At 43.3% G+C, this 25,803-nt stretch overlaps 1 protein-coding gene across 4 annotated transcripts in view; it reads right to left on the bottom strand.

Moving 5' to 3' along the window:
- The window catches only part of TRPV1 (transient receptor potential cation channel subfamily V member 1), a 460,649-nt gene that overhangs the window by 30,974 nt on the left and 403,872 nt on the right, over positions 1-25,803 (bottom strand). For all 4 annotated transcript variants that reach the window (XM_085649322.1, XM_085649326.1, XM_085649325.1 and 1 more), the window contains exon 14: positions 6,477-6,604. In XM_085649322.1, coding sequence (XP_085505448.1) covers positions 6,477-6,604 — 128 coding nt within the window. The remainder of the gene's footprint in view (positions 1-6,476; positions 6,605-25,803) is intronic.

Raw genomic sequence — 25,803 nt, 5'->3', positions numbered from 1 at the left:
CCTTTTCATACACAGGCAGTGTTCCCTTGATATGTTCCTGTTGTTGATGCTTGCTGAGTGGTACTGTGTTCATCCCACAACTTTGCCATGGGCTACCAGATGTGTGGGTGCATGACACACTACTGTTAATTGGTGTATCATCATTGGGATTTGTCAGTTCTGAGTGGTGATGATGTTGTCAGACGCAGATGGGACACAGTCAGGGGTCTCCAAGGCACTTGTTTGCTCGCAATATCATGTAGTTGTCCTTAGGTGGTACCTTTCAGTGATTGAGACATGTGAAGGTGTGTGTGACTGCTCCCACTTGTCGGGTTCAGGGCTGCAATGTTTTCAGGTGTCAGCATGTGTTTCCTTGTGGTTCTCCTTGGGTTCTGCATTGCCCTGGGACTGTGGCAGGTATTCTGAAGGTTACGTGAGCTTTGACGTCATGGCCATGTATCGCATACTGTGCAGTATGTCTGTCATTCACCATTGTTCTAAACTGTCCTTGTGTGATGAGTCTGTGCACCTTAGTTCCTCCCAACATTCCTGTGTTTGTCATGGGTGCATGTAAATGTAAATGTAAATGTGTGCTTCAGGGTGTGTGGTGTTGAGGGTGGACTGATGTAAATGTTTGCATGGATGGGCCCCTAGCTCCCGTTTGTCCATAGATGACGGGCCATGCTGAGTGATTTGTGTTTGTGTATGTGTGATGTATGTTTGTGAAACAGGACACATGTCTGGGTTTCCCAGTTTGTACGACATCTACCTTTGTAATCATAGTGGAGGTGTCATGCATGCTTGTGTCACCCCAATGTATGGTCCCTGGGGGTAGTGCTGTTGCGTGTCAGTCTCTTGCTGTGTTAGTTGGTGTTTATTCCAGCTTGTGTCAAAGGTGTCTGTTGTGCTCTCTCTCATCTCACAATGCCTGATTGCCCACTAAGGGTGTCCCAATGATGGTTTACTTTTGTATGGCACTGTGTCCACATCTGTGCCACTGTGGTTCAGCCCCCCTCATGTGTTGTGTAGTTGCCTGGGGATACTGAGACACACACACACACACATGTTGTGTCAGATGTGCAGTGTGAGGTTGCCTGTTTGTGTTTTGCATCTGCACCAGTGCATTGGTATTGCTGTTGTGGGCCATTGTCTGGATGCTGTTTCTGTGATTTGCTCTGCTGTCCCTGTGAGTCATATCACATCATTGTGCACATTCATCCTGGTTGTTAGGTGCCATTGCTGGCATGAGTTTGTGACCTGACACCTACAGTCTCCACAGGTTGTTTTGATTAGTGTGTCTATTTTCGAGAAGATGTGTGTATGCTTTGTTATGGTCACTTCTGCTCTTGTGTCTTTATGCTTTGTCAGCCCCCATGGGTGGTGCTTGTCTACACATGGCCAAGAGTATGTTAGGTTTTCACAGCACTGTTAGCCTCACCACATCTCTGTGGGTATGGGACACAACCACTACTTTTCCCCAGGAGTGTTTGATGTGTTGGGACCGGGAATCATACATGCTGTTTGGCATTTGCAGCTTTGACCATGATGACACTTACCTTTTGGTCACTGTGATGAGGGGGGGTTTAGACCCCATCACCACAATGCTCGACATTTGCTGCAGTTTGGAACCCCACACTTAACTTTTGTTCTACACAGTGAGGGGGTGTTATTTTTACATTGACACAGTGCTATAGTGATGCTTGCCTTGTTTAGAGCACACTCATTTGTTGGTCACACGTGCTGTTAGTTACATTGTATGTTCGAAGTCATAATCACTGTTGTGGGCATTTGTCACAGACTACACACTGTTGTCATGATGTTAGGGGGATGTATTTTGCTGACATACCTAATGTTGGAGTATTATGGATGTGTGGCGCATCACCCATCCTATGAGTGGGGGTGGCAGGGGTGATGGGCAACATATGCCTTATGAGTGGGGGTGGCAGGGGTGATGGACAACATAAGCCCTATGAGTGGGGGTGGCAAGGGTGCTGGGCAACATATGCCCAATGAGTGGGGGGGCAGGGGTGATGGGCAACAGGTCCCCAATGTGTGGGGGTGGCAGAAGGGCTGGGCAACAGGTCCCCTATGGGTGGGGGTGGCAGTAGTGCTGGGCAACAGGTCCCCTATGGGTGGGGGTGGCAGGGGTGATGGGCAACATATGCCCTATGAGTGGGGGTGGCAGGGGTGATGGGCAACAGGTCCCCTATGGGTGGGGGTGGTAGTAGTGCTGGGCAACAGCTCCCCTATGGGTGGGGGTGGCAGGGGTGATGGGCAACAGGTCCCCTATGGGTGGGGGTGGCAGGGGTGATGGGTAACATAAGCCCTATGGGTGGGGGTGGTAGTGGTGATGGCCATGCAACCCCTATGGTGGCCTGTTGTAAGTGGCCAGGATGTGGATCCCCTGTGTGTGTGTACCATTTTGCGGATACGTGTCATTTGTTTGTGTGGTGGGTGTCTGACTTACCGTCTGCACCGTCCGCGTCTGTTCCTGATCCGGTCATAGATGTACAGTACTGGTATGACCTGCGCGATGGGATTCATGATGTGTTCATGTCGTACACGCTGCTTGTTGCTCCGTCTCGTACCCGCTGCAAGCTGGTCCGTCTTGTAGCCGTGGATTGAGTTATGGCGCGAATCGTAGCTGATATGCTTGTTTTCCGGATGCTGTGACGTGCCGTACGTGGCAACCCGTCCGGCGCGTAGGAAGTACGCATCGTACTTGTCAGGGCGGAAACTGCTGTGGATACTGCTTCCGGGCGACTCGGTTCGGCGTTCAGGGTTACAGCTCGGACGGAGAATGGAGCTTGAATCACAGCCTACGTGTCGGTCGTGTTTTTGGCAGTTATACGCATCGTACTTCATCTACAGGACGGACCGGCTACGGGTAGGTGTCGGTCGCACGGTAAGGCTACGAACAGCTCCGACCAGGATCCGAATCGACCCCTAAATTGACAGACCTACAGGTTGTAATATAAGGATGTTAGCTTTGGCTTTATTTAAATTGCACTTGCTATTATTACACATGCTTGCTTCTTGAATGGTGATAGTAGACTTTGGACACTGCTTCTCAGAAAGATGAGGGCTTTTAGATTTTCCTGACAGTCCATATTTGGTTTTTGTGATTGAGTATGGGATCTTTACCAGTATTCAATGTGGTTATTTGGAATTGATGACCATATCCAAGTTGGGCATCCACTGATTCAATAGATACTGATGTCCTTGAAAAGTGAAATCACATTATGCGTTCTATATTTTCATTTAAATTTGCATTAAAATGTTCAAATTGTTACATAGATAAAGTCCCATAAAGACGCACTTGGCAAGCAAAATGCATTGGGATTAATGGATGTAATATGCTGCATCCCTTAAATAAACAAGAGTTTTTTTGTAAATAAATAATTTTAAGAATTTAATGATTAGTAACTGAAGCAACAAGGTTTAAAGACCTTAATGAATTTTCTTTTCATTTAACAAACCAAGTTGGAATAAAAGATTCAAATTAAATAATAATGGCCCAGTAAGCAAGTGAATGCACCAGGCATTCTGGGATAGATATCCACAGACAGGTATGATTATGGCAGTGGTTACCAAACTTTTTCTACCAGCAGCTCCCTTATTGGCCAATTGGACAATTCATATCATTTATCTACCGCTTTCATGTTGCTGTTTTCCATTGAATTTCGTGTTGATATACGATCACGCAACACCTGTCTGATTCTTTAATATATGACCACAGTACAAGTCTCAATTCTCTTCTTTCCTTTAGTGTTTGCCATCCTACACGACTTGGACATATCCTTGTTTGATACGATAACAATCGTTCAAAGTTCGATCTGTTTGCACACATATTATTAATAAAGTGGATATTGGGGCCGATTCTTCAAACCGTCCTTTTGCATTTGTTGGAATTCTGTTGCAGGTATCCTTTTTTCTTTCTTTCTGCTACACCGTTAATTCCTAGTGAATTGCGTTGATATAACATATATGTTGCCTCATTATTTCTCTAGCTCATTTTCGTTCATTCATCATTCATTTTTTGTTTAGCAATTTCCTGAGTTTTAATTGGCTCAAAGTGTCTTTTCTGGATCCAGTGGCATTCTCCTACTGATTGCTCCACTTCATCATTAATGTGAGCAAATATAGCCTATATTCTGTAGGCCAGTTTTTCGTTTTATTTATTAATGTCTCCATCAGCTATCTCTACACAAACATTACAGTTTTTTTGATCCTTTTTTGTCTTTTTTTCTATATACAGGGAGTTTTTACTTCTATAATAGGTCTCTATAGACCATATATATATATATATATATATCGACGACAATCTACAAAGTAAGAGATTCTACATATCATAGTCTATCTCTGGCCATAAACTGGGCTCTATATCTGATTTCCTTCTCCCCCCTCTTTTTGTTTTGCTCTTCTGCATTACTTATCTTTTCTATTTTGGTGCTTTCACTATTTATCGGTATCTTCCATGTGATTTAAGCACGAGTCTTTTTTCTGCACATATTCTTTCTCTTTGTACTCATCACTTCCTCGGTTACTTTCTTTCACATTGGATGATTATTTCATCCTTGGGTCTTTTATGACAGCACAAAAATATTATTGGATGAATATTATTGAGAGTACTCAGTGTTTTTAAGAGTTGTTTATTTATGTTAATTATTTTTGTATATTAAGGAAAAATAATCTGTGGCTCTCCTGCTGAAGACGCTTCCTAGCGTCGAAACGCGCGTTGAGAAGATCTCGATTACAGCCACGGTTTTTGTCTTTGTTTATGTGTAATTTTGTTTATTACATTGTGTATTGATTTGTCATGCATATTTTGCGTATTGTATCGTATTCTTGTCTGATAATTTGAGATTATACACACATCATTGCTTTCAATGTAGATATATATACAATCAACATGTCTTTTGTAATCTACATATAATAACATTTAAATATGTTTTCATAAATATTGTGTACACTGAGTTCCCTTTTGAATAAGTTATGATTGTTATCATTATATAGTTGTTAATTCTAGACTGCCTAGGGTGTTTAGATTCATATTTACAGTGCTGAAACACCCTCATTACTGTCTGAGGCGGGCAGTTCTGAAAACATGACTCAGGATAAATATAATTATGAATTTAATTTTAATTATCACATTTACCCTGAGTCATGTTTTTGGAACAGTCCTCCTCAGAGAGTAATGATAGTGTTTCAAATCCGAGCTGCACACCGTTTAACTCCCCACTTTGCGACGTCCCCTCTCCCCTCAGCTGCGCAATGGTTTTAGCCCAGAAGTAAGTCAAGGTATGGTGCAGTGGCAGGCTCCACGCTGCTTCAGAAACATTTCCTCCAGAAGGGGCTGAGTGACTGTGCTCGTTGGAATTTTATTGCACATTACTTTTGGGTTAGTTCTAATATATCTAACCTGCCATATCTTAAAATCTGAACTTGAAGGTGCAGAGCAGTGTCAGGCTTCACGCTGCTGCAGTTGGCTGCACAATACTTGGTCTTCCCTGTTATTATCTGGCTTGCTGTGTGCTTGGTGCACATCTGTTAACGGCCCCCCTGGCTGGTATTGATGGCGCACCGGGGTGCTGTGGTGCACAGATTGGGAACTGCTGGATTATCGAGTGCCATGTGTTAGGGCAGTGACCCCGAGCACCCACAACAACTTTGAAACATAACTAGACCGATATTGATATGGCATTACAAAACTATTGTGGAAGAAGTGAAGAGTGCTACCATATAACCTTGGCTTCCCCTAAAAGGTGCATTGTGCCAATGTTGAGCATTAGAGCCCAGATATATTGAGATTTTGCGTCAGGGGTATTACTTTAGTGGCACAGTCCTGAATGCAAATCCAGGTCCCGCCAATCAAGATTTTGCGTGGCTATGCATGGGTTTAATCCCAAGTATAATGTAAAGCAACACATAGCGATGCCTTGCCTTAACTATAACTCATCACTCTACCATGCATTATTTTTTAACAAATTATGCCATTTGAAATGCCATTAGTATTGTTATGAGTGCAATGATTTCACATTCAACAAGTGATGTAATATGCAAGGGTATAGCTAGGCCATGTAGAAGGTGCAAGTTATAGTTAATGTTGGCGAGTGAGGTGAGAAGACTGTGTACGGAGGTGTGTGAGGTATAGTAATTTGAAATTAAGTAAATGTAGGTTTCAACAATAATATTTGAATTTCTAATGGTTTTTGATTTCCTATTACTTACCTATAACCCTTATTTTTTCATTGAATATAAATATTGCAGTGTCTATTTTTTTTAATCTCATGTGGCGCCTGGCCCCCAGAAACACTTAAGAGTTGTGGAGGTGGGGTCCATGTAGGGCAAAGTGCTCGCCGACGCCTCTGGTTTTCATGCAATATTTCTAATGTACTTTGCATGCTCATATGTAACATACAGTCGACACATCCAGCCCCTGTTTTGCGTCAGTGTGTCCCGTCTCTGTTCATTTCCCCAGAGCATCATGGCTTTACCTGAAGCACCATCTGTAATCCTCTTTCCCATCAGGGGTGAGTCCTACGAGGACCGATTTTCCTGACCGAAAAACATTCCTCAGTGAGTTCAGGAAGCTCTTTTCTATGTCCAGGATGGTGATAGCTCGCTGCAGCGGGGATAACATAAATCAACAGATGGAAATGATAAAGACAACTGGAGTATGATGTAAAACATATTGTGACTTAACTCATAACATTAAACATTTGTACTGATCTAAGCTTAGCACAGCTACAAGCTTTCCAAACTAGTTCTATACGTTTCATTTTGTTAACAACCCCCATACCATATTCTAAATAATGCATCATGGAGTCCATAGTCTTGGTTACTACACAACCCACAAATAAAAGTCACACCCATCTACGGTTCCAATGTGAACTGACCGACTTGTGAATGTCGCCCACAATAACTATCCCTGAAGAAGCCAGATCTACTGCCTTTGCCAATGCTTGTTGTAGGATTCTGCAGGCACTATTCTGATATTTGTTGATGTGCAGCCTCTTCCCTCTTAATATGAGAGTTGCCATCAAAGTGTGGGCTAGCTGTAGGTAAGAATAATACTCCCAAATTGAGAGACTGTGCCCTCGTCACCTTCAGCTTTCCTAGCTAAAGGCCTTGTGCACATGGTTTAGTGATGCACATCACAAAGGCAGTGATGGTGACTGTACCGTGAGCCACTTAAATGAATGAGCAACAATTTGTTTCATGTCACTTGTTAACAGAAATGCGTATTATGTAGATTTATTGCTTCACTATGCTTTCTTCATTATATGTTTACAGAACAGTCCCCAGAAATCGTTTGGCGTCCTTGAATACGTTTTTAAAACATGGGATTTAATTACAATTAAGTAAACAACAGAAAGGGAACACCCAAAAACTATGTTTTAACCCCTTCCATGCTGGACGGATTCCCCTGCTGTGCTGATCTTTTCCTGCGCGGGCGTGGTCATGACGGAACGGTTCCGTCATGAGCACAGCTCAACCGTGGCTCATGACGGAACCGTTCCGTCATGAGCACCGAAGGGGTTAAAACACTTTAGGGCATATTTACAACAGAATGGCAGCACATAAACAATCCAGAATGCCGATTTCAAACTCCTATGTGTACTGCATTCTAGAGCACACATAGAAGTTGCAAATTGCCATTTGTCAAATGATTGTTTTTGTGCAGGAAGGGACACCTTCCCGTACATACACAATCATTCTATGTGTGCTGCATCATGCAGCACACATCGAAACAGCAAAAATTAGGAGAAATTAACAATTCCTCCATGTTAAGACCAGATTTTGCCTTGGTGCTGCCTCCTATTTACACCACCCCTGTAAATATGGGGCAGTGTCAAAATCAATGGGTGTTGCGGAGAACGCCCACCGCAACACTCATTGCCTGCCCCTTTTGCGCTAAGTGTAATGTGAAAGGGGGCCTTATTTACATGGGGGCGTTAAGCGCCGCCTTGTAAATTACAAAATGAACTGTTGATGGACAGAATGCAGAACAATGTCATACATTCACCCCAGTACAGAGATCTGGGCCTAAATCCATTGTTTTTTTGCTCACCATGCCATTCCAGTTTGGACCCAGCCATATTCAAATCAGTCTTGACCCTGTGCCCATGGGAACAGTCGAGCCCGAACTGCCAGGCCAAGTCCTCCCGGGACTGGAAACAAGCATCCTAGGGCCGGCTTCGGGGTTTCACCCCTCTGCAGCCAGGATTGCTTGATTCCAGTGGCATGGAGAGCACGGGACTCACGTCTGAGCATACCTGTCCCACTCGGGGTGACAAATGCAAAAAGAACTGTTGATGGACAGAATGCAGAACAATGTCATACATTCACCCCAGTACAGAGTTCTGGGCCTAAATCCATCGTTTTTTTGCTCACCATGCCATTCCAGTTTGGACCCAGCCATATGCAAATCAGTCTTGACCCTGTGCCTCATGGGAACAGTCCAGCCCGAACTGCCAGGCCGAGTCCTCCCTGGACTGGAAACAAGCATCCTAGGACCGGTTTCGGGGTTTCACCCCTATTTAGCCAGGATAGCTTGATTCCAGTTGCATGGAATGCACGGGACTCACGTCTGAGCATACCCGTCCCACTCGGGGTGACAAATGCAAAACAAGCATTTGCAATGCAATAGGTCTCGCATTTACGTGAGTTTTAGCTATTGGCATTGTAAATGACAATTACTTTTATGTATGTTTTGGTTTTTAAAATGTGAATAAAAGGCATTGTCATTTACAATGCCAATAGCTTAAGCTTGCGTAAATGCGAGACCTATTGCATTACAGATGCTTGTTTCTCTATGCCTTAATGTCTTACATGAAGCGTTCTGCGGGATGTATACAATCATTTTTGCCCTCTTTTTAGCAGATTAACAGCTTTAAATTTCCCTTCTGAATGATATGAGCTCTGTTAATCACCCGCAGTGAAAATAAAGGCCTATGCAAGTATAACGAAGGGGAAGGGCGGCAACCCCGCCAGCATGTGGGCAATAAGGCCCTTCGCACCCGTTTTATTGTATGTTTTATGTCCCTGCGTCACACTCTCACTCAGCCTTGAATGCAGGCAAACAACATATGTTCCCGCCAGCATTGCAAGCATCCTGGCGGCGCGGCCAATCCCGCATTCCGCAGAGGGTTGAACGGGCCTTATATCTCTCTTGGGAGCATCTGTATGGACATTTCCCAAAAACATCTCAGTGTTGTAGCCAAAAAGGTCAACCCTGCTGCAGCCTACCTAAAGTAAAACAAATATGGTTTAAAATTCTCTTCTTTGAATACGTCGCGCGCCTATTATGGTCTGCACTTTCGATGCAATATGAAAACGTTCTTAGTAACACAACTAGGTTTGTTTTCCTAGTTTTGGGAGCTCCTGTTGCTGGCTTACTTGGATTCCTGTCTAATTAGTCTCCTTGACAACCATTGGCCATGTGTCCCTTATCTCGGCCCGTTCCATGCCTGAGTGTTGCGTCTCTAGCTCCAGGGGTTGGGACGGTCGTGGGAAGGGGAGGGGCAGGGGCAGGGGCTCTGAGGCGGTTGGTGCTCATTGTGAGCATCCCTGCGACACTTCCTTCTTAGTTTGTCATGCTGACATAACCCATTAAAGATGTATGAAACAGAGCGACTGGAAACACGGTTACAACAGTCGCGGCATTGCTGTAAATGCTAAGGGTTAATTAAATGTGTATAAATTAATCGCTATGGTGTTGACATTCGTGGCTGTGCCTTAAGACGGCATTTCGAGTAAGCTTGGGAGCTAATTTATTCTAAAAATAAGAATCTGACCAGCAGTGCCTTAATGGGCTATTTTGAGTACAAGAAGTAGTACTGGCGGAGTATACTTTAAAATATTTTTTTTGCAGTTTTTATATAGCAAGAACTCCACCTGAAGATATCGGAGGCTTTACATAAGCAAAAGTTACATTACACAAAGACACATTTATTTTTGGTAGGCAGGGGGAGGTTAAGTGATTTGCCCAGAATCACAAGATGTGAGCTGATGCTGAGACTCGAACCTAGTTCCTCAGCTCGAAAGAGGATGTGGTCCGTCGGCTGCGCTGCCGACTTTGGTGCTGGAAACCAGAGTTTGAGCCTCGAGGTCGCGTCCACATCCTGTGATTCTGGGCAAATCACTTAATCTCCCGGTGCCTGAATATGTAATGTAAATACGGTGCTCATGTAAAGCGCTCCAATACCTTCGGGTCGAGTTTGCGCTATATAAATATGCAAATAAAAAAAAGTTGACAGCTCTGGGATTAGGCCACATGCATGCACGCCTTTGTGGCTCAGCCCTAAAATGTCCAACTCCCTATTAGTGAAAGTTTAAAGAGGGCACACAGTCATTTCTTCTTGTGAGAATTGTATGCAAATAATCCCTTATTATTCTCAAAGATTCCCATTATATATGTTTCGTTGCCAATTTGAAAATACATGTACTAGTACAAACAAGATAGATGGTAACCATTGGGAGGGATGGCCCCTGGATTCATTTTCATTTTCTTAAAGGCAGAATCGAAAATAGTGCTGGGGCCAAAATAACATTGAGCTCTTAAGAATCAGAGAGCAACCATCGTCCGAACACGTGCAAAATTATACAAAAAAAAGGTGACAGACGCACACACCCGGCAGTTGAAGGAAATCCTCCAACTGACTCGCCTCCTCCCACAGCAAGGCCCGTGGTAAAAGAGATAGGTGCGTGAGTTTGGAGGTGGAAGCAGTGGTAGTAATGCTCGAGGGGTAGGTAACACAAACACTACTTTCTTTGAAATGCGCACGCTGTAGTGGTGCACAAAATCACGTGGGCGCTCAGACCCTCGCACCAGGGACTATGCGATAATTTCAGTTGTTGTAGCTCTCATTTAGTGCTGGCGGGGGATTTACAGGAAAACCCTTGAAATAAAAGAGGGATGGGCCCTGTGCCGCACAATTTATTTAAAGTGCCTGGTGTGCAAACAAAGTGAGAAAAGGAAAGAATCAAGCCTCATTTCAGATGCATGCCATCTAAATTAAAGAAACAATAATGCAATTTACAACGCATGTGCTGCCTGGAATGTGCGCTCTCCAAAGCCAATGGGGACCTCGCTCATAAGAAGCTTAGAAAGCAGCGCAAAATAGAAGCAGCTTCTAGGGGGCCGTTAAAGTCCATCGCCATTATTTTGTAGACAGAGCCAGGGAGGGGGTGGCAAATGGTGTGTACATTTCGCGGGCGCTTTGATGTTCGCAGTGGCCGTGCGGCTCACTGAGAACATCAAAGCGCCCGCGAAATGTACACGCAGGCTGCCAAATGGTGCGCGCGCCCGTCGCACATGCACTGTGTGAAAGTGATCGCGATCACGATCAAACATCAAAGCGTCCGTGCGGCCCGCGAAAGTGAAAGCAAACGGTGTGCAGGCTGCCAAATGGTGCGCGCGCCCGGCCGACGCACATGCACTGTATTTGGAGGCCTGAAAGCACTCGTTTGCACTTCCAGATCCCCCATTTACAAAAGCTCTTGCGAGAGCAGCACTAAAGCGCTGTCTCAGGCGAGACCTAAAGAACTGTTGATGGACAGAATTCAGAACAATGTCATACATTCACCCCAGTGAATACACCACTGGAGTCAAGCTATCCTGGCTGAAGAGGGGTGAAACCCCAAACCCGGTCCTAGGATGCTTGATTCCGGTTCAGGGAAGACATGGCTTGACAGTTCAGGCTGGACTGTTCCCATGAGGCACAGGATCAAGACTGATTTGCATATGGCCATGCCTGAACTGAGGCGGTGTGGTGAGCAAAATAACGATGGATTAAACCCAGATGTGTGACTGGGGGTAAATGTTTTGCCAATGTGCAACATTTCGTCCATCAGTGCCCAGATGTGGGTCCCGTGCTCACTACGCCACTGGAGTCAAGCTATCCTGGCTGAAGAGGGGTGAGACCCTGAAACCCCACGTGGGGGAGTGAGCACAATCCCTGGTCATAGTGCCCTGGGTACTTGGGTTACCATTTACCAGGGGCTGACCTGTGGCCAGGGTGCCAATTGGGTTTGGTACAGTTTGGGGGAAAGAACACAGACTCTGGGAATCTGATTGGCAGGGACCCAGGGCACATCAAGTCAAAGTGCATCAGTAGTTCTGGCAAAAAAGTGGGGGGGTAACTGCAACAGAAACCCAGCTTCTCACATGTATACAGTACTGTTTTCTCCTGTTATATTTTGGACAGGTTTGACCTGCCAACAATTAACGATGGCTGAGGGTTAACACAACTCAGAATTCCGATCAATGCATTTAGGCAGAGCTAGCCTGGAAATAAGGTGCTGTCTCTTTAAGGCCGCAAGTCCTGCAGTTCCTTCAGTACCCATCATCCTCCCCAGTTCTTTTTTTCTGCACAGCTGGTGACCATCTCTAAAAAAAGTAATTCTTCTTTTTGCGTCATTTGCATGGACTGCGGGCTCTTTTACATAACTTACCATAATAGGGGTGTTAGGGTCAAACAAATTCAGTCTCACAAAGCTGCACTTAATGGCGGCCTGCATTATTCACGGATGCGGGCGCGCAGGGGGGTACGGGGCGCAAAGGGGGACAGTAAAAAGTAAATAAAAGCAACACTTACCTTGCCGCGCCGGTCCGGCATCTCTGCTCATGGTATCCTTGCCAGGTCGAGGCACAGGAAGCATAGAAAAGGCTCCCCTGACCAATCACAACACTGCAATGCAGCGTTGTGATTGGTTTTGAGCGTCCTGGTTGGAAGCTCAACTAGGGAATGGGAGCTTGGGCTTGTTTTACATGCAGGCTGTAATGCATCCTGCATGGAGAACGGGGACAGTGCACATGACTGGTTTGGGCGGCCCGAGAGGGCCGGTCAAACGGTCATTGCGCACTTAGGAGTGGGCAAACCACTCCTCCCCTTCCCTGCTCTGAGAGCAGAGTAGCCCCACCCACCCGCAAAAGAAAAAGAAAATGATAATAACTAAAAGTTATTATCATTTTATATTTCCTTTACTACACTGCTCAAAAGCAGTGGGGCAACCCTCCTCTGCCATAGCGGAGGAGCTGCCCCTGTTTCCTACAGCAGAAAGCTCCATAACTCGCGAAACATGGCCCCAGCAGACATGCATTACATGTTTCTCAAACATGAAGGATCTTGAAACTATGAGGGCTGTGACAATGAAGAGTGGATTCAGGACTAGCAGCAAGTAATCAGCGCATAAATGGCGAAAGACCCTCTAATCCTTCCCTACGTCGGAGAAATTGTTGTTCTTTCCTGAATCTTCAAACAAATCTGAGGATGGAGGCTGCAGAGGGCATTCTGGGCACAACAGCTGGTGGCATTACAAAGCATCCTATTCTAGAAAAAGCTTTAACATGCTTCTTTATGTTGTTTTTAAATGTTAAAAATAATTTTTTACATTTTAATGTTTTTGAAAACTTCTACAGGGTGCTGCTGGACTCATAGAGATTACGTAATCATTATGAAAGTTATCTATGATTTAGCCTGTACCCCCAAATGATGAACTTTACATTGAGAACAACACAACTGCTAACCACCCAGGCTAACAAAGTGACCCTAGGTGGAAGCTCATACTCAGTGAAAACCTGCAAACAATTGAACTACATACCGAACATTTAACTGATCAGTTAGAACCTACATTTTAAAATAATTTTTCTACCTCGACCCTTGACTATGTGTTGGTCTCTGACCCTATGAAAGGCCTTTTTTCTCATTTTAAGAGTGTGTTTTACTCATTCAGTGTCCACTCTGCAATAACATTTTCTTTGCAATCTACAAAGAAAGTTGATTGTGCCTTTAAACTTCCTATAAATCCAGTAATTGCAAGAGAAAATGGGATTGTTTTAAAGTGGGAAAAAGTAGACACAGAGAGATTTTTGACCAACTTAGTGTCCACTGTCTTGGAGTGATAATGCTTTGTTTAGATCCAGTTTTACATGATAGCATGATTTCGGATTTTGAGTTAATTTTAAATGAAGTTAAAAATAATTTAACCCGTGCTATCCGTAATGGCCGGCGCAAAAAATATAGTTGGTTTGATGATGACTGTGATGCAACATTAAAAAGTCTATATAAAGCGTTGAAGTCTAAGCCTCGAAATACAATATTAGTCAAAGGGTTGCGACAAGCTTATAAAAAAGCAAGAATCACCAGGCTTAAGATTTTAAAGGAAGAATGGTGGGAAAATCTGCAGAAGGCTGCAATATCAAAAAGCTCCCAAGCATTCCGGTCTTTGATCAACGCTCCGTTTCTAAAAGATGAGGAGGCTATGACCACAGACACCAACGTTGACCAAGAAGATTGGGTGACCCACTTTGAAGGTCTTTTCGGAGTGGGAGAAATGATAACTTTACAACCTATCTTCCAAAATTTAGAAAGAGCTGAGGTTGCTGCTAGTTTTACTCTTGCGGAAACTAAGCAGGTGCTTCAGCCTGTGTTCGCTACGGAAGGGATGGTGAGTGCACTAGATCTTTTAAAATTGCAAGAGGTGTGAGGCAGGGCTGTGTTCTTGCCCCCTTTTTATTTGCACTCTATACCAACGGTGTGGAATCAGCATTGTTAGATTCCACTTCGGATGTCCTTTATATTAATTCAGCACAGGTCCAAATTTTATTATATGCGGACGACGCTGTGCTTTTAGCTCGTACCAATAATGCATTGCTCTGCTTAGTCCTGGAATATACGAAATTTATGAATAATCTTGATATGAAAGTTAACTATTCAAAGTCTTTTACTCTAGTAGCAGGTACTAAGCAGCAAAATCACCCGCAAAGTATTACTGAAGGGGGAAAATTGGGAGCTGTTGATTCTTTTAACTACTTAGGGATAATGTTTGACCCCCAGGCTAACTGGCAAAAATTTATTTAAAAAACTGGCTTAAAACCTATAGATGTAATAAAAGCAGTGTATCAAGCTAAGACCATCTCTGCTGCCACCTATGGAGCAGCTGTTTGGGGAATGAGAGATTGCTCAAAACTACAGATTATTGAAGATAACTTTTTAAAAAGGGTCCTTTCTTTACCAAAGTCATGTGCCAACTATAAGTGCCACATGGAATTGAGAGCACCCTATATTACAGATAAAATTGCAGGGGCTCCGATTCTCATGTGGCACTCAGTATGGCGAAAGGAGACCCTTGCCTTAACAAGAGAGATTATAAAGGATGTTTTGAAATTAGATGAGGTAGATAATATCACTTGGTTAATTTATGTTGAAACCACATTGAAAGCAGTTGGGCTCCATCGTCTTTGTTTGGTTCCTACTACTTATTGTTCCATCTCTAAAAATGATCTGAAAGTGCAATTACTTTCTAGCAGACAGATAAGAAGGGAAATTAAAAACATCAAACTGTCGACAGTAAAAAACATACTTGTCTTCTCCAAGTACAACGCAAATAGACAGAAATACAATATACCTTTCCTTCGTCACTAATTTACAGCACAGGTACATTCTTGTGAGATTTCGATTAAACTATATTCCGCTTATGTTGGGCTCTCCCCGTAATGTTTCTGTTGTCTCTGACCTCCCATTTTGTCCCTGTGATCAGCGATCTGTACAGAATGATTTACATTTTTTGTTCTTCTGTAAATTTTATTCTGATGAAAGGAAACAATTTATTATTCCCATTATGCGTAAAATGAACTTCAAACAGTGTTTCTCTTTGGCGTCCTTTTTGTTATCTGCCTAAAAAGAGACATACAATCTGCTAAAATTATATTCCGAACAATGAATCGATTTTATTGTATTGTGTAAATACCTATGAATTTAGATTTTAATGCAGTAACTTTCACATTTTTATACTTTATTGTAATGCTGCGAAATGCTGTGAAATGTCTGTTTTTAACTGTAGTATACTCTTTATGCCTACATTGTGTTGGCGAAATAAAGTTATTCTGACTGACTAACTACATACCCAAGAGAAAAATAAAATTCAGCACTCTCCTAGACTTCAGAAAAGCAATGACTTTTCCCCTAAAAATGGTTGAACCTATCCTAAAACTATAAGTTCTCTGATCTCTGTGTCACCTAAAATGAGGCTACGGTCAGTGGGCTAACCCCCTTACTTCCAAATCAGACTGCAAATCACAACACCAGACATCAGGGCATCTAGAGAGTGTGACTCTAAAACATGGTAATGCTCTGTAATGACTTTTAAATTACCATTAGATTGGAACACTGAGCATCCTGAGAAACTGTCTTTCTCGCCACTGGACACAACATATTTAACACCTACCTCCTAGACAACCTCAGGGGCCACCTCCACTTGTAACACAATTCCATGGAATGAAGGTAAAGAGTGCAGTGACAGACTGTGTTTATTTCCCACATATTCTATGCAACTTGTCATGTTTATGCACCTTTTTAGTACTACACAAATCATACACTGCACCCAACAATACCTATTTAGGAAAAAGCACAACCAACATCCTAATAGTCCTATACACGACGGTAACCAAGAATCAAACGCAATCAGGGCATTATATTACCTCCTCAGGTAGGAAAGATCTATATAAATGATACATTTGGAGTAGCTACGTCCTCGATGATGAGTGGAGTGATTTGAACCATGCAAAGTGTGGGAAAGTGCTATAAATTACAAAGAAGAACTCTATTGTCAGGAATGTGAGGATAGGAATGGTTACGGATTATAACACAGACAGAGAGGCTGTAGTTTATGGAGAATAGGAAAATGGTTGATAGGTCAATAGATTAGTGCCTAGTATTCGAACACCTTGCTGTCTCTGCTTCCTCCCTCTGGATGTAGAAGCTCTCTGCTATCGTTTACGTTTGCCTGGTTACTGGGAATGTCTCCTTGTGTTCCTCAGCAATCATCACAGACTCACTGGCTGAACGACTGATGAACTTGTTACCAATTGGGGAATCGACTTACAATTGTTTAATCCTCACACTGTTTTGTACTTACCTGTGCATACTAACCGGGTTGTAAGGTACATACTTCTATCCAGTACAGCCTTACCTCTTGAATGCCATTTACCTTGGGGGAGGTTTCCTCTTCCATCACTCACCTGGCCGAGACTGAAGACTAGCTGGAGCAACTGTGTTCTCTCTCTCTACCTTCTCTCCAGTGCACTTCAAGCTATATGTAGAATTTATCAACAAGCTGCTGAAAAACTCAAACACATCATATCATCTTTATGCAGATGAGATAAAAAGTCTCGCCCCATGAGAACATTCAATCCGAGATGGCTTTCCATCACTTAAAAGCTCAGTTCCCTTAAGATCGAATTCTTATTTCCTCCTCACAGCCGACCCCTATCCAATCCTAGCTGGACTCGATGGACACACTGGATTACAATTCAAAAATAATAAAATGTGCAAAATCTCTTGGTTTCACTCCCAATAGAAATCTGAACCTCCAACCTCAAATAGATTCAATAACCAAACCTTCAGAGTATCAGAAGAAGCTTTTAAATGGACACTCACCCTTCATACCTTCAGAGTATCAGAAGAAGCTTTTGCATGGAAACACACCCTTCACACCTTCAGAGTATCAGAAGAAGCTTTTAAATGGACACACACCCTTCATACCTTCAGAGTATCAGAAGAAGCTTTTGCATGGAAACACACCCTTCACACCTTCAGAGTATCAGAAGAAGCTTTTGCATGGAAACACACCCTTCATACCTTTAGAGTATCAGAAGAAGCTTTTGCATGGAAACACACCCTTCATACATGCAGAGTATCAGAAGAAGCTTTTGCATGGAAACACACCCTTCATACCTTCAGAGTATCAGAAGAAGCTTTTGCATGGAACACACCCTTCATACCTGCAGAGTATCAGAAGAAGCTTTTGCATGGAAACACACCCTTCATACCTGCAGAGTATCAGAAGAAGCTTTTGCATGGAAACACACCCTTCATACCTTCAGAGTATCAGAAGAAGCTTTTGCATGGAAACACACCCTTCATACCTGCGGAAGACCTCACATCTGTGGTGCAATCACTAGTGTTATGTAGATTTGACTATGGAAATGCCCTACTTCCACATACACCTAAACTATACTTAGTCTCACTGAAGGCATCTGGCTCAGAATAGCAGCAATGGTTGCGAAAAGGAATATTGTAAGGAAATGGGGTGCAAGTAGACCTCCAGTGACAGGGGAATGGCAAGAGGACCTAGATTGGTGCTCTAGAGTGGAGAAAGTAATATACAAGGCCAGGGGGTGGCCTAAGAAATGGGACAACATTTGGGGTCAATGGTAGGATTATAGGGGATGTTGAAATATAAAGATCCGAGGAGACCTGAGGGTCATATGTATATGGTGCAGAGTGGTGTTTCAGGGGTAGAGGTGGAGGCGGGGGGGGGCTCCTTTTTGGCAATGAATTCATTGTACTGAAGTAAATATGTGATTCTGCATATGGTGTATGAGACAAAGTTTATTGTGTGGTTTATATATTAAAAAGATTTTCACAACAAAAAGAGTGCAAAAACCAACAAAAAAAATCGTATCACGGAAGCATGTGTAGTTGCTTTTGATAGAAACTAGAAACACGTACCAAATAGCCTGTATATCTCACAAAGTCTTTCAATTGGGTTCCCAAAGATATATTGCTCAAATTCTCACCCCTTCAGGGGATAGGCACTCCTGCGAAGTGCTGAATCCATGCACCTGCAACTTCCATGGTTCAAGAAACAAAGACATTCTGTGAAAAAGACCTTGTGTCCGAAACCCATCAGAACCTATCTTAGCCATTCGTAGTGATAAAATAAAGAAAACAACTGTTGTAAGAGTGCTGTCTTCCGTGTAAAAAGTGTTTTTGGAATATATCTTGCTGGCTGACCCATTTGACAGCATCAACGGCTTACAGCTGAGTGCCTAGTCGAAAATAGTCTCCATCCATCCATCCATCCATCCATCCATCCATCTATCTATCTATCTATCTATCTATCTATCTATCTATCTATCTATCTATCTATCTATCTATCTATCTATCTATCTATCTATCTATCTATCTATCTATCTATCTATCTATCTATCTATCTATCTATCTATCTTTTTGCTTTCTGTCTATCTGTCTTTCTGTCTTTCTTTCTTTATATCTATAATGTATCTTCTCCTACAGAGTTTATTGTATTTTATATACCACATGTAAAGTACTATAACAGCAGTATACTATGTTCTATACAAAATGGTGTAAATATAAATAAATGGATAAAAATAAATAAATGCATACCTAATCGTTCCTGATAAGAGTGCAAGCTTGCTGCCTGGCCTAAGCATGTACCTGCTCCCCTCCCCAGACTTTTTCTTCTATAAAGTGGTCCTACAATACCCCAGACCTCTCAGACACGTGGTTAAACTACACCTCTCATAAGTTCATCTGGAGACACCTGATAGGCAGCCATATTTGGCCATCCACTCTACACACTAAAAATCTATATTTTCATTAACAAAAAATATCTGTTCTACAAGGACTGTCAAAATTCAACAAAGTTCAAATTAAAGAATAGATATGAAAAAGAGGATCAATGAAAGAACGCTGATTCACTTATCCACAACCTTTAGCAATTCATTGATGGTTATTGTTGTTGTTGGAATAATTTCTCTTCCTCCACTTGGCAACAACCCTAAATAGTACAAAAATAACAGCTTGTCATCGTCTTCTAGAATTCCCAGCCCCAAACCACTCTATTAACCCCTCGGGAGAGAGCCTAGGGAACATCTGCCTTTTTGTTCTTCGTATAGTTTCTCAATCATATGTCCTAGCATCACAAGTTGCAAAAATACACCATTATTAAGGATAGTAACTCTACAAGAATACCAGTTATCTTCATACCTTACCTGTACATGAATGTAAAAACTGAAATCATCAAATATAACCCTTGGTTTCTTCATGCACACCCCAGTAGCCTGGCATAAAAAGGTGCTTTCGCATTTGAGCTCCTCTAATTACAGAAAAGGGGAATTACATGGTCTATGCAACAGCCAAGCCCCCCAAACACAGAAAACTCACATTTAACAATTACAACAATGATACAGTTATGATTTAGGCAAAAGACAAGAACCAATGATCCTTTGAAGAAATCCTCATTAACCTGATCAACTATCAGAACAACATATTCTGGAATATCCAGTTAATTCAGACCCACCACCACTAACATCGTCATCACAAAACACTGCAGGCACAGAGAATCATAGACTGGTCATCACATACACTCACCAAAGACCGAGCTATACACTGCCTATCAACCCACAATAAAACGTGGAGTAATTCCAATTTTTGAAACTCCACGAATGGGTCATTGATTGATACCTTTTCAGAAGCGACAAAATAACACTCACCATAGAGCTCCCTAGCCAAAATGCCCTTCCCTCTGCCAAGACCTTTTCTGCTAATTGTTCAGTTACATTCTGAAAGTGAACAACAGACTTTGAGAGATAGAGAGGGATGTACCAGAGACCCGGGGCTTGAGGCTATACCAAGCTGCAGCATCTCCCTGTTGTTAAAGGCTTACGGGAGGAACACTTGGCCTTCCTTCAGCAGGTTTATCTGTAGCCTGCTGATGGAGATGAGAACAGCAAACACTGCTATTATACTGAACACTGCTTCTTTGTTCAGAGAAGGTATGCAGGTGTCAGCCATATTTGAAACTCAAATTAAGTCCTTTCTTTGGTGCTATGATCTGGGTAGTGAGCCAAAGAATGTGAGAGTGGGATTGTAAATATTGACATAAAGAAATGCTTTAAGATTTGTGTTAGATTTGGGGGTCTCTAGTTGGCAGACATAGGTACCTGTGACAAATCGGGACCCTTGCGTCTAGTCAGGGTAAGGGGGTACACTCCTCAAATAACCCCTGCTCTACCCCTTGGTAGCTTGGCACGAGCAGACAGGCTTATCTCAGAGGCAGTGTGTAAAGCATTTGTGAACACATACAGTAATCAAGTGACAACACTACAGATGGACACCACACAAGTTTTATATCAAAAAGAAGTATTCTTTATATAGACTTATAACAAGACCACAAATGACAAAAATCCACAATTCTGTACTTTAAAATGGCAGACTTAGCTTAGTTCTCTTAAGATGGTAAATGCGACACTCAGAGTTCAATGTACCTTAAGATGCGTAACGCAAGACAACAAAAGTGTTGCAAGGACGGTGATGTGTTGAAGATCTGGTGCAAAGAAACAAAGATGGTGCTTTCTTCTTGATGCGACACGCTTCCCGGTGATGCAGAGGCGTCTGCTGCGACGTTAATCCCCTTCTCCGGCGATGCGAGATGCTTCCACAACGATGCGAGCCATGACAGGCTCTGCGACATTCTTCCCGGAGATGCGGCAGCACCTGATGCGAAGTCGATCCTCTTCCCCAGCAATGAGCCGCAACAGGCCCTGTGACACGCTTCTCGGAGAAGCGGTGGCGTCTGATGCGACGTCGATCCTCTTCTCCGGTGAGGCGCTTCGGTCGACCTGCGATGACGCAACGATTCTTCTGCAACGCGCTTCCCGGTGATACGGCGGCGTCTGATGCGACGTCGATCCTCTTCTCCGGCGATTCAAGGCGCTTCGTGTTGTGAAGCGGCGCCGGCAGTTCGGCGACACGCTTCTGGTTCGTGAGTCGCGCTTCCAGCTCCTTGCGACACGCAGTTCCTCAGAAAGCCTCGCAAAACAGCAGGCACTTCCAAAGAACTCTGGGGAGTTGGTGGGTGAAGTCTGTTGTCCCTGAGACTTCAGCAGGAGGCAAGCTCTTTTCCAAGCCCTTGGAGATCCTTCACAAGTTGAATAAAGTGCACACAAAGTCCTTTCTCCTTTCTTTGGCAGTCAAGCAACCACTGCAGGCCAATTCCCCAAGCAGCACTTCAGCTTAGGGATAGTCTCTCCTCAGTTTCTTCTGGTTCCACTCCTCAGCAAAGGTTTCTTCTTGTTTCCCAAAGTGATCTAAAGTTCTTGTGTTTGGGTCCCAATATTTATACCCAGTTTCTCTTTGTTCTCTGAAGGAAGAGAGGCCTTTGCCTAGTCCAAATCAGTTCTGGTCAGTCCTGGAGCACTTTGTTGACAAGACTCCTTCTTTCCTTTCAGAGTGCAGGGCAGAGACATCAGACGCACCACAGGAGGTGGAGCCAGCATTGTGGAGGGAAAGCACAGCCCTATTCAGGTCCCAGGTGCAACTCCTCCCACCGGAGATCTCTCTATTCAGCCCTGTGCTGACTCACCCTGCCTCCGGGAATTCCCCAGCCCCCTGGAATTCCCCAGCCCCTGTCACTCAAACTCCAGACAAGGAATACACAACCTAGCAGAGGCAGTCCTGGATGGTTAGACAAGAAAATACCTACTTTCTAAAAGTGGTATTTTCAAACACAGAATGTTAAAACCAACTTCCCTAAAAGATGTATTTTATCATTCTGAGTTCAGGCATACTAATCTCGAATTTCTACCATGTTCCCTGAGTCAGTTAGGATTATAAGATGTAATAATCAAACTGCCCATTCTGGCCTATGGGGAACAAGTAGCCTTTCAAAAGTGAAAAACGAAAATGGCTGTAATTCACTATTAGGACATGCCACACACATCAGGGCTTGTCCTACCTTATACTTACAATGTACCCTGCCCTTGGGCCTACCATAGGGGTTTCTGATATGAAGAAAAGGGAAGGTTTAGGGACTGGCAAGTGGGTGCACCTGCCCAGTCAGCATGGCAGTACCAGACTGAACACAGGCTCTGCAATGGCAAGCCTTAGACACACTTTTACAGGCTGCTTCTGTGGGTGGCACAACCTGTGCTGCAAGCCCACCAGCAGCATTCGGATTACCAGCCCTGGGCACTCCTGGTGCACTGTACTAGGGTCTGACAGGTAAACCAAACTAGCCAATCACGGAATCACTAATCCATCATCAATTTACAATAGGGAGAGCATATGCATTTTAGCACTGATCAGCAGTGGTAAAGTGCCCAGAGTCATAAAACAGCCAACAACAGGTCAGAAAAAATACAGGAGGTAGGCAAAATTTTAGGGATGACCCTGCAAAAAGGGCCAAGTCAAACAGTTTGACTAATATGTTATAATACTATTTACTTTATACACCTCTAGCGTATTTTGCCACTACTATACTGTCTAGATTCATAGGGGCATATGTACAAGCCCCTATTGCCACGGGAACGTCACTTTTGAGACGTTCCCGTGGCGATAGGGGCCGTGCCTTATGTACAAGGCAACGTTAAGCCACTTACGTGGCTAAAGCTGCCTTATACATAAGGCACCCTTTCACGCTATGTTTAGCGTGAAAGGGGCATGCAGGGGGTGTTGTGGTGGGCATTCCACTGCAACACACATTGTACTTGATGCTGCCCCCTATGTACAAGGGTGGCGTGGCATAGATAGGAGGCAGCGCCAAATTTAAGACCAGGAAAACCCTGGTCTTAAGGTGCCGAAACGAGGAGAAATGCATAATTTCTCCTCGTTTTTGCTTTTTCCATGTGTGCTGCCTTGTGCACCACACATGGAAAAAGCAAAATGCCATGGTTTGTTTATATATAGGAAGGTGTCCCTTCCTGTACATAACCAAACCTTTTTAAGAATGCCATTTTGTAACTTTCATGAAGCAGCACACATGAAAGTTACAAAATGGTATTTTAGGATTGGTTATGTGCAATCCTACACATAATCAATCCTCCTCTGTACACAGACACCCTTGCACTCTGGTGCAAGGGTGCCTGCGTTGGCGCTAAGTTGTGAAACTTAGCGCCATCGCAGGGGAAACACAAGGCTGCCCCACGTCCTTGTAAATAAGGTGCAGCTTTGCAGGCCCGGACTGGGAACCAAAACCGGGCCTGGCAAAGTGCACGGCAGGCCCCCCCGGGGGGGTTGGGTGTTCCGGCGAGCTCTTTGCCAGGGCCGGTTTTCGGACGATTTTGTTACAGGGCCGATTTTGCAGCTATGCTGAAAAAACGGCCCTGTAACAAAAACGGCACCCAGGGGCTCAAAACCGTCCGCCACCCGTGCGGCGCACCAGGGGATTGCCCAGTGCCCGCTACGGCCAGTCCGGCCCTGCAGCCTAGCGTTTCCAAAGTGGTGGAGCGTGTCGTTAAGCCCAGGAAGCTAAAGACACGCTCTGCCACTTAGTCGTACATATGGCACATAGTATTTACTATTCATATTGTGTGCATGGGGATACGTTTTTGATTTTTGTTTTATAAATCTTAAAAATATACCTTTTTTTTCTAGTGTTCTATGTGATATGAGTGTGCCTTTTCATAATGAAAAAGAGTTTGAGCTCCACTGATTATCCCTGTGATATCTCATAGGATTCATCGTTACCTGAAACACATCTCACTCTGATATTGCTCAGTGGGTTGCAGTCCAATCGGCTTTCTGTCTTGGGTTGGCACATTGACAAAGTCCTTAGTGCCAGAGGATAAAGAAAGCCTATTTCCAGGCTCTGTTCTGGAATACTGATTCAGAAAATGTATAATTGGCACTCTAGCACGGAGTATGTTCTTTTAGACTTTTGACTAATTCTCGATGACACACCGAGGAAACCAATTATTACAGTTAATTGAGACTTCTGTTATAATATTTGATACCTCCTTCAGCTCAGAGAGCTTCTTTATTTCTTCTGCTGTGGGTTTGTCTGGCGCCTGACTTATAAAAGGTTATTCCCCGTTTTGATTTCATCTTTGAGTCTTGTGTTTTAAATCTGTTTGACAATGGCGCAACCTATTCTGATAGAGTTAAATTTCAGGGCACCATTCACACAATATTTCCTAACACAGGGGTGGGGTAACTTTTGTGGCAAATGCACAAACTGTAAACCATTTTGAAATATGTTACTCATGGGTGGAGTGTGATGCTGTAGATCCCAATAAGGGAAATGTTCATAAATACAGAGCTGCACCGATCCCAGTTAATTGTGAACCCTGTTGGGGCTTAGAATTCCTGTTAGAATATCAAGAGCATCAGGCATGGTTTGGTGGTCAGACACACATGTAGTTCAAAATATTAGAATGGATCCCTTACTAAACCAGGTAGTGGCAATTTAATGTTCAAGTGTTGAAAGACCACAACAATTCATATGGAATAGTTTTAGATTATGTCAATTTAAATGCACATACTATCATGCATGCTGTACAAAATGCTCACACTACTGGATTGACAAGAAAACTAGTCAGGAAAAAATATAAAACCCTGTGAGACATTTCTAATAGTTTAGGTAGAACATAGTGCCGGAATCCTAGTATCGAACTATTTTTTTCTTTCCATGGTTTTCAATATGTGTATACACATTTGCCATTAGAATAACAATGGGCACTTGCAGAGGGCGCTTTGCAAAAAGAATTATGAAATCTTCCATAAAAATCCAGAAGCGCTATCACATGATAATGACGTCTATACAACAGATGACGGCTTGAATGAACACCGAGCTAGGGTGGACAGGATAGCAACACTTTTAGACAGTCACAGGTATAAAATCTATTTTAAGAAATCTAAAATTGCTTATCTTAATGTGATTTTTCTTGGATACAGTTATCCAGTGAAGATAAAGATTTAGCACCTGCCTTCATGCGGAAATGTGCTACTTTACAACCTCCAAATTCCTTGAGGGAGTTAGAAGCCCTGATGGGGTTTCTTAACTTCAGTAGGGCTTAAGTTATTTGCCACATTATGCTGAGCAAGTTATATGAATGAATCACTCCGGCATTCTCTGAAAAGAATTGGACGAAAGCACATACAGCTACCTTATGTGGATCTCAAGCGGACATATTAGAGACTTAATATTTATAGATTTGAGACAACAAAACAAACCTAGTGATTCGAGTTTTTCCAAGCACTTCAGGTTACACAAATCAAATCAATTCTTTATTGT

This window comes from Triturus cristatus, chromosome 3_2 (assembly GCF_964204655.1).
Source record: "Triturus cristatus chromosome 3_2, aTriCri1.1, whole genome shotgun sequence".
Lineage (NCBI taxonomy): Eukaryota > Metazoa > Chordata > Amphibia > Caudata > Salamandridae > Triturus > Triturus cristatus.
The sequence above is the reverse complement of the archived record's forward strand: the minus strand, read 5'-3'. Positions and strand labels throughout refer to the sequence as shown.